The following is a 15185-nucleotide window of genomic DNA, read 5'->3' on the forward strand; positions in this document are numbered from 1 at the left end:
AGTGATACACGCTGTGAGATTGTGGAAACACAAACTTAATATTGAGGATAAGTCTTTGGAGTTTTATGGCTGGATGTGGTGAGTTGGTTCAGTTAAAGTCTATTTATCTGTTGTCATCCTTAAGAGCAGTAAAATACATTTTTTTCTGCTAAGTGAAAAACACGACAACTACATATTGCAGCAAGATGTTAGCCTCCCCGTCGGGGAATCGAACCCCGGTCTTCCGCGTGACAGGCGGAGATACTGTCCACTATACTAACGAGGATTGACTTTTGCCCAACGTGACGTCATCCATCCTATCAATAAGCTCGTTACATTTTTGGAAACCTTGATTCGTTTCGTACAGGGCCTATGATTGGGTCCTTGGTCCTCACATAAAACTGACGTTCGCGGATAAGAAAAATCGTTTTAAGACGGATTTCTTGCGGTTTTGTACGTTTGTAGAAGTCTATATTACATCAACTACAACTTGTGTTATATGTATATCTTAGAAAACCCGATTATTTTCCGTGATGACCAAGGTACGTTCTATCAGTCTGTTTCCAAGGCATCCTGGCGAAATGAGCAAGACTAACATCCGGTACGCCAGATACTTTCTTTAGCATAGTGACATCATTCAGCAAAAATTTTAGCCCAATCATTGTAGTCCAACATTTATAGTTTGATTTTAGTTTTTTTTTATAGTTATTTCTGACAAGATGTGCCTAATTATATGGTATTCAAAGAGGTACTTCAATGATCGTAAAATTGATAAAAACCTTAATATTGGTCGTACCTTGGTCTTTTATCTATGATCTTTATGTATTTGTCTGTTTTCTTATTTACTTATTACATACCTCCGAATTCAACATCAAATCGTAGCTGACCGAGTGCACCTGAAGGCAGCATGAAAGACACGCCTTACGTCTTTGTCACGTGGTTGCGTAACAGAAACAAACATGGCGCCGCGAAAGTGAGGGTAATTCTACTGTGAGTTTTCTTAAACTGCAAAAAACGTTTGATTTATGATTTTTTTTATGTATCTTTTTCAAGTAAACGCACACAGGATGGATTTAGTTGATTAAATTGTATTATCATTGAACCAAGAGGGATGTATGAAAACTTTATTGCCTGTTTTACTGTGTTGTGTCCTTAGTTTGTTGTCATATCAACCGTTGTCTCCTCTGTTTCAGGGCTAAGTTAATGAATTTATGCACTCTCGGTAACATCACATTTCGCATTTTCATCTGTGTTTTAATTTGAACACAGGCTTGCTGGTTTGGGGTCCATTCTCCTGTCATCGCGTCACACTGACAGTCCGGACAGATGAGAGGAAGAAGAGGTCAGTCTTCATTAGGTAAATCAGGTAAATACACTGTAGACCGAGCGAGGGCGGGACTGAGGCTTTGGCTTTTCTGTGAGTTCATCTTGGATACAGCTCTCTGAGAGCAGCCAGATTCTGTTGCAAAAACCTTAAGTCTCTTCTAAGCAACTGTCAGGTCAACAGTCTTCATCATGGTTGTGTCTCCTCCTGATCCAGGCTAAGAGATCTTTTTAAGGCTCAGAAAACCTCTTAAGTTGATTTCGGTTCACAAGATGATTAGAGAGTGATATCATTAAGTTTAGTATATTACAATTAAAAAGATAAAATGCTTTAAATATTTAACTCCCTGTAATTTGTATCTATGTGTTTAAGTTTTTTAATCAAACGACAGAAATCCACTTTTCACAATATCCTGATACAACTGTACTCAATAGTGCTACGTTTTTATTTCTGTCAGTGGAAGATTAGGTATTTAAGATTAATTAGTTGGGTTATTAGCATGTGAATCTCAAGGGCCTGGGCTATTCTGGGGGTGGCTGTAACTCCTGAATTTGTTTTGTTTTTCTAACCTGTTAAAGAGAACCTTATCTCTCATCTCGCCTTAAATTTAGATTATTTGTGTGCTTTTATTTCATTGGAAAGTTATACCTAAAGTTAAACTTTTATGCTTTCCATACATTTTTTTCTCACTATCAAACTTTTACTGAGTGATTTGTTATAATGCAATTATTTATTCAATTCATTTTAGTGTTTGGTGTTTATGTTACCACTTGGCTTCCAGTAAGAAACTACATTGGTACCTTTTCAATGGTGATGATGAATATGATAGTAAGACGATTATGATACAACTGGAAAAATAAAAATGTTCACCTTAAACTCTTTAAAATGTGGATTGGATGCGCAGTACAAAAGCTATTTAACATTTCATAACAAGAGCTATTTTTATCCAGCTGTAATTGTCTTGGGATTTGAGGATTGACGTCTGCGAAATAACGTGTTTTGGTCAGTGTACAAAAAAATTGACCTACTTTCATGCAATAGAAAAGAAACTTGACAAGTTTGACTTTTGTCTTAAAAATGTTGGTGAGACAACCAGTAAATTGCTTTTTATTACAGATATTTTTAAACAGAAATAAAAACATGAGTCGATTCACTGACATATTTAAAATCCAGCAGCAGCAAAAAGAAACTCAGTCAATTTCGTATATATGTTGATTTTTCTTTTGGATATAGCAGCGGTTAAAGTGTGGAAAAGTGCTTTTGAAATCTGTGAGATTAAATTGTATTTTTTATGAAAATGAAATGATTTTGTCTCTCTGTTTTGTGCCAGTTCTTCAGCAGCAGAGCAAAATGTCTCTGAGGAAGCAGATCATCAAAGACGGCGGTGACGTTTTGTCTGAAAGTCAGCAGAGCGACGAAAACACGCAGGTTGATGGAGATCTAAACGACAGAGATGACAGCGTAAAGAAATCTTATTAATAATGATTCAGATTATGTTTTAGATTATGTTTATATGTTCGCTTATGAGACCAGCTACTTTAAACATCTCATACTAAGAGGGTCACATTTCATTAACAACTTTGGAACATTTGTTTGCAGCAGCCTTTCCTGAAATTCTCTTCACATTGTCTTTTTTTTTTTCAAGGATGAGCACTCCACATCGCTTTTGCCTACGTTAACCTTTAGAGAAAAACGAAAGAGAGAAAGGGAGAACAAAGCCAAACCTAACAAAGGTGAGATGTATCTGAAATATTGAGGATGCTAAATGAAGAAAGAAACATTTTAGATTAGTTTTTTTAAAGGGTAAATGATGGAAAAAGTCTTAGAATACAGGCTTTGAATCAGCTCTAAATAAGCGTAGTTTTCAGCTGATCAAAAGACAAAAAACTGTTGCTTAATATTTTGTTGCTATATCTGTTTTGTTTTCAGAGATGACAGAGGAGGAGATGATGGACTTGGCACTGCGTCTGAGTGAACAGGAAGCCAGCATTACAGCGCTTAGGCTGCAGAAAGAGGAAGAGGCTGTGATGAAAGCCATCCAGGAGAGTGTGAGTAACCTGCTGTGGCTCCTCAAGTTTTTAGAATTACAGTGAAAGCAGTAATTTTCTTGTTTGTTTCTCTCATAGATGGTCAGCCAGACACAGCCCTGTGCTTCTCTCCAAAGTCAGAGTCTGATCTCTGAAGCTGAAGCTCCTCTCAGGCTCTGCTCTCGACGGAAACTCTCGTACTCAAACAGGAAGCAGGCGTTAGAGGGCCGCTGCCCACCAGAGACAGACCTGAACGGAGGTGAATCACTGTCTGAGTTATTGCTATAAAATCCTAAAATGCTAAGTTTCTATCTACACCAACACTGAAAAGTAAGTTTACTTTCCCTCTTCAGGGGCAGAAGGATCTGAAGATGAGAGTCTGAAGAGGAGTAAAAAGCGTAAGAAGAGAGAAGAAAGTCCTCTCCTGGAAATGCCAGATTTATCTCAGACTCAAAAAATCACTTCTCAGGGTTTACCCAGCAGCACTGAGCCTCTGGACCTGCAGATGGACTCACCTCAGGTTCTCCATATTTCTGAATTCTCCTCCCTCTGACTTATCAGCAGAGCTTTGTTATTCTGTAATCAAACAAACCTGCATGTAATAAAGTAATAATGATGTTTTATCTCTCATCAACACATTAGAGCTGTGACTCCACCCAGATTGAGGACTGTAAATCACCTGTCTTCCCCTCGACTGGCTGCAGAGCGGAGGTCCAGGGCTCTCATCTGAGTCAGAACTTGCCTGACTCCTGCAGGACTTCGGGATTTGTTCTGTCCTCACAGGGCAGCTCACTCCTCCCTCAGAAGTCTCAGCCATATCAATCCAAGAGTCCTACATTTCCCAAAAGCCCCCCAAACTCCAGAGACTTCACTTTATCTAAGAGTCCCATGTTCTCAGAGACAGATCAGGGGGAGGACTCAGAGACACAGCTGGATCTAGAAGGCTTTAAAAGTCCAGTGTTTGGGCGGACGACCCAAAATGAGAAGTCTCCCAACGCCTGCAAACCCCCAGACTTCAACTCTGCATTCATGTCTTCCTCTCAGGAGAGTTTATCCTCCTCTTCGAGGTCCACATCCATTCGGCCTCAGAGTCCTGTGTTCCCAGGAAGTACCGGTGTCCCAGAGCCTGACTGTCCCCCTAAAGGTTCAGGAGTCTGTAGGAGTCTTGAATCTTCTGAGGGTGTTGGGACACAGACTGAGGAGAAAGGTGTAGGCAGCACAAGTCCAGTGTTTGACCGTGAACAAGGACCTCAGAATCACGTGGACATAAAGGGTAACTCTGTGAAGTCTGCAGAAATCCGAGGTCCTTCTCAGAGTCTGGAACAGGTGAGTTAAAACATGATTGCTTAGTGGGCTGAAAGTCTATGATTGATGCTTCTGCAGAGTTATAATTTACATCTAAAGCAGTGGCATCCTCCTCAAACAGCTTTCGATAATTATGAAATACTTATCTGATGAGGATATTATGACGGTATATAAATATATAAAACTTAACTAAGATGAATTCTCGAGGACTTCAGCTTTTGTAAACTGGATATCCACCGACATGTTCAGCTGAAGGTCTCCAGTTTACAGGGTCACTCTGTAAACTAGAACACTGGGAGCTGACAGAGACACATTCACACTATTAGGCTCAGAGAAGACCATTGTTCAAGTCAATCATAGCTGGGTGTCATCTTATTTTGGACGGAGGGAGGTGGCGTTACAACACAGTGGATACTCCACCAATCAGGAGCATTAGCTTGCAGGCTCCGCCCCCAGAATCTTGCAGAATTCCAGCTTCATTATAAAGGTTCTTGTGTTTTGCAGAATTCTTTACAATTATTTTGAATTTACAAAGTTTAAAATTTGCAGATAGGTATATTTTTTAAACATTCTTAACTTATTGTTGGTTAAAATTGGATTTCTGGAGTAGTGTATTCATGCTAAGTCCTGCTATGATTTCTGCTTCTTAATTTAGGACAACATGACCTATGATGACCCAGACGTTAGGGTAAAGAAGTCACCTAAAGCAGGTACGACCAATGTTTCTCATTGATGTTTTCATTCTCAAGTTTTCCTTAGTTTTCATTAGTTTCATCGATTACTGAATGTAGAACAGTAAACCAGAAATGCTCATTTTTGTTTTATTGATTTTATGACAGATGACCTGGAGGAGGAGCTGACAGAAATATGTAAAGACTGTAACACAGCAGACTTTGAGCTGAGCAGTGACATGAAGCTGCGCTGGTCTGAAGATGATGAGGACGACGTCATGGTGAGGGATGAACAACTTTAACCTTAGCATTGTCAACCTTTCTGCTTCAAGTAGAAACAAGATCGCTTCATTTGGATTCATATGGGCATCCACAGTTTGAATAGTTTTTGTTCAAATCTGCACCTTTGGTTCCAGCAGATGGAGCAACTTCAGACAAAAACTTTCATCAACATGAATATCATCTATATTTTAGACTTCTTATTGGTTCACTGAAATGGACATGAATTAAACATAATTTCTTTGAAATAATCTTTTATTTTCTCCCTCTGTGTGCTGCAGCCGGCTGGCTCACCCAGTCCCGTCTTCCCAAAAGAGAGGACTGACAGCCAGACAGTCGCCATGAATCATGTGACTTCAGCTTCTTCGGGGCTGAGCAGATCAAAGTGCAGGTAGATTTCTTCCAAATGTATGAAAATTAGTTTCATTTTACCCCTGAATGCTTTTCTGATCAGAGTCTCTCCCTGAACGTCAGACGGCAGATCTCCAGCTCAGAGCCGGACTCTGAGCCTGCCAGCACTCAGGGTCAGACCGCTCAGTCACATGGAGAGCCTGGATGTCAGGCGATGGTGCATTACTACTGGGGGGTTCCCTTCTGTCCCCGAGGCTTAAATCCAGACTCCTACACACAGGTGGAGATTTTCTTTCATACATTTTGAATAAGAAAACACACAGTTTTTCAGTTTTCTGAAAAGCTTTTTGCGGATGAACATAAACTCAGCAGTAATTTCAAAACTACTTTAAATAACAACTATGTCTGACTGATTATTTCAGATTTTTTCCAGTGTTTTGTTTCACTCATGATTTTGTAAGTTATTATGACTTACAGTTTTGCAATAATGGTTCAGTGTTTAAGCTTTTGTCTTCGGACGAGGGCTGTCATTTTAATGCATTAATTAGATTAATTGATTATACCATGAAGAAGTGCGTTCTGAAAATTAACACGATTAATCCATTGGCTGCCAGCAATTTTCAGAGCATCTTGAACGATCTTCAAGACCCAAATAATTTTGTTTTCTATGACTATGTAAACACCCAAACTACCTAAGAAGAGTGGACTCTCTGCTCTTATGTCTCTCTTCCTGCTTTTGATAAAAAAAAAATAAAAAAAATAAAAAAAAAACAAAACAGAAAAAACAAACTTTTTTTTGATCTTGTTCGTCTCAGGCGCTCCATCCTTTGATCCTCTCCATGATCTCCGTCATCTGTTCTCACGATCCCACCCCTCTTTTCTCTCTGAACTACCGCGACACATCCTCAGTTCAAGCACGAGCTGCCTGAACTTTTCTGACTTGCAGCGTCTCGCTATGTCCCTGTCATCTCACATCTTCTCCTTATATCCATGCTGAGCTCTCATCCAAAGAGCACACCGCTCTCACCCACAGTAGTTAACGAGCATGATTTTGGTCGACAAGCTCCATCAGACCCCGCCTCCCCCCTCTTGAAAAACATAATTTACTTCTATAGACACAGTAAACAGTTGCACAACATCAATGGCAGTGAATACAAACATTTTGTATTCACTGCCAGTTGAAAAATCTTCTTCTTCGTGTATTCATTTGATTAATCATCACTGCAATTTTGTAATGTCTTACAATTAAAATTCTTTATTTTGGGACCTTAAGCAGAAATGAGATTAAAATGCCATTAATTAATTAATTAATTATAAATCCTGTAATTAATTAGATTAATTTTTTTAATCACCTGACAAACAAAATCAAGATTCTTAATCCTAATTCTTTCTTGAAGATTGGAGTTTCAGAGTACTCAATTTCTGATTTTTTTTTCACCCTTTCACTAAATTTCCTCTCCGCCTCTTTGTGTCCTCTGCTCCAGGTGATTCTGGCTCAGATGGAGGTGTATGAGAAGAGTCTGAAGGAGGCTCAGAGGTGTCTGCTGAGAAAGGCCGAGTGGGGGGAGGGTGTTCTGCCACAGATAGAGGTAGGACCTGAAAACAAAAAGAAATCATTTCGGATGTAACCATAAACCCAAAATATTGTACAATACATCGGCACAAACATCTGCTCTCTCTCAGTTTGACCAACAATGTGATGTTTGTCCTGTGTCCAAGGGGAAACAGAAGTCTGATGATTAAGAGACAGAGTTTAACAAGTCTTATTTTGTTTTCCTCAGAAATCTCCTCGACCGGAGTCACAGTCCCCTGAATCATCTCATCAAGAAGTTCCTCAAAGGTAAAATCATACACCTGTGACAACGCAGTACCATGTTTCTGCCACAAGATGTCATCACTTCTTCTCATGAGAGCTCTTAGTTTGATCTGCAGCAACACTTCAGATTCCGAACTCTTTTTAAAGCTATGTTTTTACTGCAGAGTTATTTCATGTCACTTCACCAAATTAGTTAGGCTGATTTTGTGTTGCCGAAAACTTAAGATTAGAAATAACTGCTTATTTTTGAATGACTTTATCTTTTGTACTTCTATTTATAGGCGTGGACTCAGTCTGAGACGAAAACCACTGAGTAAAGAAGCTGAAGATGAGGAAAAGGAAGAAGAAGGAGAACAGAGAGCAGAGGGAGAGGAAACACTGGAGAATGAGCCAAATGTAGAAGAGAAGAAGAATGGAGAAGGAGAAGAAGGAGAGGTGGATTCTGACGGCTGTGAGATTTGTCCAGGTGCTCAAGCTCCGATTTGTTTAAGTATGATTATTGTTACTGAAGTTCAGATGTATTTGTTTTCTATGAAAGCCAGTGGAGGAGTAGATTCACAAAGTATGGATAGCAGTCGCTGACAGGGCCATGGGTTTTGTGTCATTTTTCTCTGCTCGCTGTTACATCTCAAGGTCGGCCGACTCCGCAGATGTAGGAAAATGTGCCTGTATCTGCCACTTCTGTCTCAAATGACTTTAAACTGCTATTAGATCACAAAGTGGTCTTTACTCTGGTCGCTCCCTTCTTCACAATATATCTTTTTTGACCCGAACACTAAAGTCAGTGTGTCTTTGTATCAACAGAAACTCAGCTAAGTAACCCTGAAGACGACGATGACAGGACGCAAGACTTGTTGATGGACACTGATGGTGGAGAAGATGTGAGTTTGAACTCTCTAATCACCGACGTTTTTTTCAAAAAGGGCCAAATTTGATTTTGTGAAAAACGACCAAGGACTAGCAGCTCTTCCTGACACATTTATAACTAGTGGAAGTAACATGAATGCTCTGTGTTTAACTATTTCTTTAAGTGGTTTCTGTAAAAATCAGTCGCTAAACGTGGTCCAACATACTTGTACCATCATTACAAACTTGTGAAAGTTTTCTGCAGTGTCATGTGCTGCATTAACATCAACAAACTGCTTCTTCAGGAAAATTTTGTCCATTAGGGGGCGATATGGGTAAAATATATCAAGATTTTTTTAATGTCAGGATCAGGGTCTTGGTTTTATTTGGATTCTTCTTTCCTATTCAAACTATTTTGATTTGAAAACATGATGTGCACACCCTCAGTCTCCTTAAGCTGTTTGGACTTCTTTGTAGCAACAATCTAAAAGCCCCGAGGATCTGGACGTTGACATGATTCTCCGAGACGATTCTCCAGTCGACGAAAAGCCACAAGAGGAGGGTGAGCTGGAGATAGAGATGGAGGTTGAGGGTAAGACACGCTGAAGTTTTTAAAAGCCCAAAATGTAAATCATGTTTTTCTGGGAAGTTTTTTTTCTTCTATCAGGCTTTCAAAAACTGTCTGGTGCTTGTTTCAGCTCTAGAAGGAAAAACCACAAAAGACAACACCCCTCTCAGCAGCAGTGATGTTGGAGATCAAAATGTAAGAACAGAAGATGCTGAGGAGTCCCAGAAGGAGTCAGATGCAGAGGAGGTGAATACTCGCAGGCTTCAGAGGTCGAAGTCTCCTGAAATTGAACCAGCCGTCCCTGCTCGGAGCTCAGAAACCAGCGTGGACTGCCCCATCTGTCAGGGCTCCTTTCCTGTGACGGAGATTGAGATGCACGCTGCTTACTGTGACGGAGAGGTTTCTGTGGTGCATGAGAGGAGACAGAGAGCTGACAGCTTACAAAGTGAGAGATACTTTGATTTTGCATGTTATGAGCAGAATACACAAGTTTTATGAGGGAAGGGTTGTTTCAACTCTTTCTGTATGCTTTTATCTCATTCAGTGTCATCGAAGCCGCGCAGGAAGAGAACAAGAAGAGGAGAAGTGAGAGAGGAAACTGAAGACACTGGTGAACCCTTCAACACTGGAAAGTAAGTATGGGTTTTCTTTATGTTATAAATAAATCTCTGTAAAAAATGGACAGATAGGATATTGGGTACTTGCTGTCGTGTTGTTTGCTGGTTTATTTAAAAAAAAAGGAAACTAAAAGACAAGATGATAAAAGGAGGACGTGGCGTCAAGGAAGAGGCAGAGTGGGGGATCGCCAGGAAAAGACAGAATGAAACAGACATGCCTGAATAGTAAGGGCCTGGGAAGAAAGAAAAGTAACACACTCTCTGGTAAAAGAAGCAATAAAATGTGAAATAAACAAACCAGAGTGTAGTTTACGTGTGTGTCACAGACTGACACCTGATTTTTAATACCAACTTTGAAAGGTTGTTTCAAGTTGGTATGAGCTGAGGTAGTTAAGGGGAGTAAAAAAAGTGTTTTCAGAATCATTTCTGTTTTGATAATAATGCGATGGTTTTACTTTCACAGAAATCAGGAGAAATGCTACATCTGCCAGAAAGCCTTTCCTCTGAGAGACTACAGCTCACACATAGAGCTCTGCATCCAGATGCATGCATCCAAAACTTCACGGGTGAGACTTCCTGATGGCTTCAACAAGGGAGCTGTGGGAAAAAGCTTTTGGAGTCTGAAAGGACAGCTCCAGATGAGGAGTTACATGATTTTGCTGGAAATTAGACATTCAGACTTCTATTGTTTTAATGTAGGGGCTCTGAAACCTAAAATGAAGATTCTCCTGCAAGAGCGAAGAAGACAGAAGCATCAGCTAGTCTCAGAAGAAAAGGAGATGCAACAAATATTAATTTAACTACAGCGTGTTGAATTGACTCTCAATCAAAATAATGTATTATTACAAGCTTTTTACGCAGCATCTTGATAGTTTGAGGACTGGGATTGTACTTTTTTGGAAATTAACTTATTTTTCTTCATGTTTAACCCCACAGAAAGGAAATCTGCTGTCAGCTCTGGAGCAAACAGACAACAGAGATTCAGGTGAGTAAGATTTCTTCAGAATTAAATTCAAGATGCAGAAACTCCAAAATACAGAAGAAGAAGGGATCAGAAGTGGTGCCAAGTGCTCAGTTTTTGCTTGGGTTAAGGAAGTATCAGGGAGTCAAAGTGTGTTCCTCTACATTTCAGAGGAAACTTAGTGCCACTGTGATGAAAAGAGTGATTTCAAAAGAAGCTCTTGCAACATTTTCAGCTCCACAATGAACCCTTTTCTCTTATCTCAGTAGTCTTTTTTTTACTTTCTGCCAAGCATTTTTCATTCACAGAAATAATGTTCAACCCTTAATTATGACAATATTTTTCTCTGTCCAACAGAGGCTGGACCATCTGGAGCCAGAATTCAAACAGAGTAAGGGAAAACTTTTACATATGTTTCAGAAAACCACCCCTCTTTGAGACTGTGTAATTGACAGGTGTGTGTGTTTCTTTCTGTAGAGAAGTTATTGATCTGCTAGACGACGAGGAAGAAGGAGGTGACACAAGGAGGCTCCCCAAGATCAGCGACTCTCCCATCAGAGCATTCACTCCCATCTCAGAGGCCACCGACTGCCTTATCGACTTCAAAAAACAGAGACGAGTCAAGAAGCCGAGCCAAAGACGGAGATGAGGACGGCTGGAGACTGAAAAAACTGGAACCCAGAGCCTTAAAATGAGGATTTATCAGGTCAGAACTGTCACTAGACTTGATTCAAACATTCAGAGGTCATACGGATTATTCTGCAGGTAACAAAACACAAACTGAGCCCCTGAGTGTTCAAAGATCTCACTTTTAGTCAGCAGTTCATAATATTTCTGTTTTAATGTCGCAGATGTTTCAGACTACCTCTTCCTCAAGTACACGTGTTTCATTTTGTGACTAAAGCTTTGTTGACTTTGTAATCACACACAACATGTATCAGCCGTCATAGTGGAACAACAAAACGTCCTGCCCTTCAAAGTGTTATTTTCTCCTCCATGTTTGATTAGATACATCTCAGAAACTGTCGATTATATTGCCATGAAATCTTACACTGACAAATCTCTCACTCTGGTGATGCTTTGACCCTTTGCAGACCCTATCAGCCAGTAAAGCACTGAAGTTTCTGACGAGAAAACCCCAGATTTGTACTGTGGGTATAACGCTGGCTGAGCTTCCCAAAACAACAGCATGCACTCTGCTAATGCTGCTAACGCTATCGGTCATGTGTGTGCACCCTGAAGACTGCATTTCCCATGAGCACTCTGTTGCTAACTTGCGCATTTCTTGTCAAAACAACCAAATACTAATCTCTATTTTTAACACTTAACGTAACAATGACAAAACTTTGTCAGCTCTGAAAACAGCTCTTACGGTTTGTTGGATTACAGCCTCTGTGTCATGATTTGTGCTTCAGTTTTAACATTAAATCATCCATTTTGCTCTTTTAATGACTAGAGCTGTAAGTTTCTCCATCTACGAAGCATCACTCTTTTTGGTAACCCTGCTCCAGCATCAGTCACGAGTACAAATATTATGTACAAAGAAAATTTTCTGAAGAAAACAAACTTGGTTCTCAGTGCCAAACTTCTCTGACAGACACTTCAATGTAAGTGAGTGAAGAATATTAAGAATCTGATCTGACAGCCACTAAAACTCAGTGTAAAGGAATAATCTTACATCTGATAATCTCATATAATTCAGGTCACGAGGAAGCTTCAGACTAAGAGTGACACCAGTTTGGACGTGGTGACTTTCACTCCTTTTCATCCTGAATGCAACCATCATACTGTTTTTTCTAACTTATATTTGCACTAAATCTGCTCAAAGATATCACCACAGTTGTTTCATCACAGCACACTTTTAACGCTGATGAGTTTTATTTTTCTAATTTGACTGTTTCCTCAGAGTTTCAGCCTTGAATACTGTATCAGCACTTGGGAGAGCACTTATTGGTATTAAAGTAAACTCTTTCCACAAACCAAACATGACGGTTTATTAATATATCACATGGTCTTTGTCTTCCTCTTCGGTGACTTTCGGTTTTTACATCTATCTTCAAATCAATGCTCTGGGGGTTCTTGTTTCCTGTGAGACTCTGCAGACTGTTGTTTTGTAAGAATCTGTCACAATATGTTTCACCCTGTTACAGCAACAGGAACGAAAGTTTAGGAGAAAACATTGTTACTTATGTTCAAACCTTCCTCTCGCTGTTGATTATTAAATCTGAGAAGAAAAGATGGACAAATAGATGTGTATGGCTGTAGTTTGGGCTTTCATGAAGCTGTAATAAAGTCAAAGTGTGGCATCAGTGTTAAAAGTACTTCTTGCATTGAGGATCTCATGAACTAGAAGCAAAGCTCCTTTTTTTGTCTGAATTTCCTGTAAATGTCCCTGAAGATTGTTTTTATTCTGCACTTCTAAGATTTAGGTTAATCTGATTTTTTACACCTCAGATGTCGTTATTTTTGTATGTATAATAGTAAAATGCAGCATAAAAAAATAAATAAATAAACCTTTGTCAGTTTTTTCTTCATCTTATGGAACAATTTTTCCAAAGTTTTCTCAAAAAGAGAGCCACATTTGACTTGTGTAAATGACTAAGGGGCCAGCAACTCTTACTAACATATTGCTTTTGATTTCTCGCCACTACGTGTGGTCAGACATCCTCGTGACAACCTTATGGACTTGTGTAATCAAACATCACCTGTGCCTCAGGTGTCTCTTGATACCAGATGATAAGTGGTCTGATTCTTGTAGTGTTATACTCTGTGTAAACATCAGCAAACTCTGCTTCTGACCAAGGAAAATGTTTTTACAGGGGCAATATGATATAATATGTTAGGATCTGGATTTTATGAGGATTGTTTGTCATGATGTTTTTAAAAGTATTTTGAAATGCAAACAACTGTACAGCCCCTTTTCTTCATACTTTTGATCTACCCTTGTGTCCTCGAATGTGTTTTTTGACTTCTCACAGTTTCACGTCATGCTAAACACATTCGTTCAAACACGTCAGCTGTAAAAGTTGAGTTTCTGCAGTTTAGTGAGATGTAAATGGATTTTCTGTCATAAAGAAAGAGGATTTGTTTTAGAATATTAACAGTGATAAGGAATTTCTGGAAGTCCTCTACAAGGTGATCCTCTTTAGGATAAAAGGAGACAAACCTGTTTGTCCAGGACTCATTTACACTTAGCACACTGAGCATGCTAATACCACTTAAACATTGTTACTGTCATTTGTAATTCAGGTGAGAAAGGAGACATTTTTTTCTGAGGTGAAGCAGCAACTCTGAATCATTTTTTTCTGTCTTTTTGTTATTTCAGTCACAGGAGTTTCAAATGAAAAAAAAAACAATGACTTTTTAGAATCAGGATTCCTTCGTCCTTTTTATTTTTTTTATTTATTTATTTATTTTTACCCTAAAAGTGACTCAAGCTGTCATCATAAATGTTAGATACTAACTGTTTGGTTGAGCTGCACTTAAATGGTCTGTTTAGGAGAGGAAATTTCAGAATTGTGTCATAAATTTCATCTGGTAAAGAAGGGAAATAGTAGCTCAGAGATAAAAGAGTCAAGTTACATTTCGTCACCCTATCAAAATAATGACCTAAGTCATTTTTTTTTTAGTTTTTGGGACACAAAAAACTTTACCAAATACAGAGTATATGATATATACTCGTCACAGTGGATGACTTTTGACATGCATAGAGCAATATGTGTCCATCGTGTAACATTAAAGAATAAAGTGTTTTATAGGCAACTTTAAACCTTGCTTTAACTGCCCTTTCATTCCAAAGTGCAAACTAAAAACCCTGAGTTAAATGAAACAAATCGAATAGGAGGCAGTCCCTTTTCTCACTTCTCTAGGTCTAATTTTTCTTTTTTTTTATATGAACTTAACCCATTTCCAACATTCAGTTTTGACAACTTTTTGAAACCTGGTCATTTACGGTGCTTTAATTCCATAAAGCAAACTTTATAACCCACACATCTCTTACTAAAAAGCTATAACATTTCTTTATTTTAAAACTTTGAGGGGTGTTATTGCCTTGTGCTCATTTATGTTTGATTACAGAATAAGAGGGCTAGCCAGAAATAGGTAGCTAGCTAGTAGCTGCATTTGTAGTTAAACTATAACTTGTGTATTTAGACTAAATTACTACACATTATACCCTAGCCTTTATGATAGTGAACCTAATCACTCACCAGTTGAAACTGATTCAAGAATCATGTTTACAGCTTCTTTTGCACTTAAGTTTCTGTTTCTTCTTGAAGCATCATGAAAGCTTGTTAAATTGCCCTAGTCACACGTTTTATCCTAAATAAACCAAAATTTAGAATTAGGATAGAAATAAGATTAAGTCAACCTCTTGACATAGGCCATTGTCCTACAGGGGGGTTAAAGAGCATGATCCTTTTAGGTAAAGCTTTAACAATTT

The 15185-nt window shown here is 38.9% G+C and overlaps 1 protein-coding gene and 1 non-coding gene across 6 annotated transcripts; one reads left to right on the forward strand and one right to left on the reverse strand.

Moving 5' to 3' along the window:
• Nucleotides 1-193: 193 nt before the first annotated feature.
• On the reverse strand, nucleotides 194-265 carry trnad-guc (transfer RNA aspartic acid (anticodon GUC)). Its single transcript has one exon. It is a non-coding gene; the product is annotated as a tRNA-Asp (tRNA).
• Nucleotides 266-915: 650 nt separating this feature from the next.
• On the forward strand, nucleotides 916-13230 carry uimc1 (ubiquitin interaction motif containing 1). Of its 5 annotated transcripts, none has more exons than XM_074672967.1 (23): nucleotides 916-969; nucleotides 1249-1345; nucleotides 2634-2764; nucleotides 2949-3036; nucleotides 3233-3351; nucleotides 3430-3589; nucleotides 3684-3850; nucleotides 3973-4656; nucleotides 5291-5345; nucleotides 5475-5587; nucleotides 5867-5976; nucleotides 6060-6216; nucleotides 7421-7525; nucleotides 7718-7776; nucleotides 8034-8218; nucleotides 8557-8633; nucleotides 9076-9190; nucleotides 9297-9611; nucleotides 9711-9798; nucleotides 10247-10349; nucleotides 10720-10768; nucleotides 11102-11135; nucleotides 11222-13230. In XM_074672967.1, exons 2-23 carry the CDS (start codon nucleotides 1306-1308, stop codon nucleotides 11391-11393), a joined length of 3126 nt encoding a protein of 1041 aa, XP_074529068.1. In that variant the 5' UTR covers nucleotides 916-969; nucleotides 1249-1305; the 3' UTR covers nucleotides 11394-13230. The 5 variants fall into 5 exon arrangements, with proteins under 5 accessions (XP_074529068.1, XP_074529073.1, XP_074529071.1 ...); XM_074672972.1 differs by having other exon boundaries at nucleotides 2634-2731; XM_074672970.1 differs by having other exon boundaries at nucleotides 1249-1336.
• Nucleotides 13231-15185: the final 1955 nt, after the last annotated feature.

This window comes from Halichoeres trimaculatus, unplaced genomic scaffold, assembly GCF_033239565.1.
Source record: "Halichoeres trimaculatus isolate MK-OKI-2021-1 unplaced genomic scaffold, fHalTri1.1 fHalTri1_scaffold_6, whole genome shotgun sequence".
Lineage (NCBI taxonomy): Eukaryota > Metazoa > Chordata > Actinopteri > Labriformes > Labridae > Halichoeres > Halichoeres trimaculatus.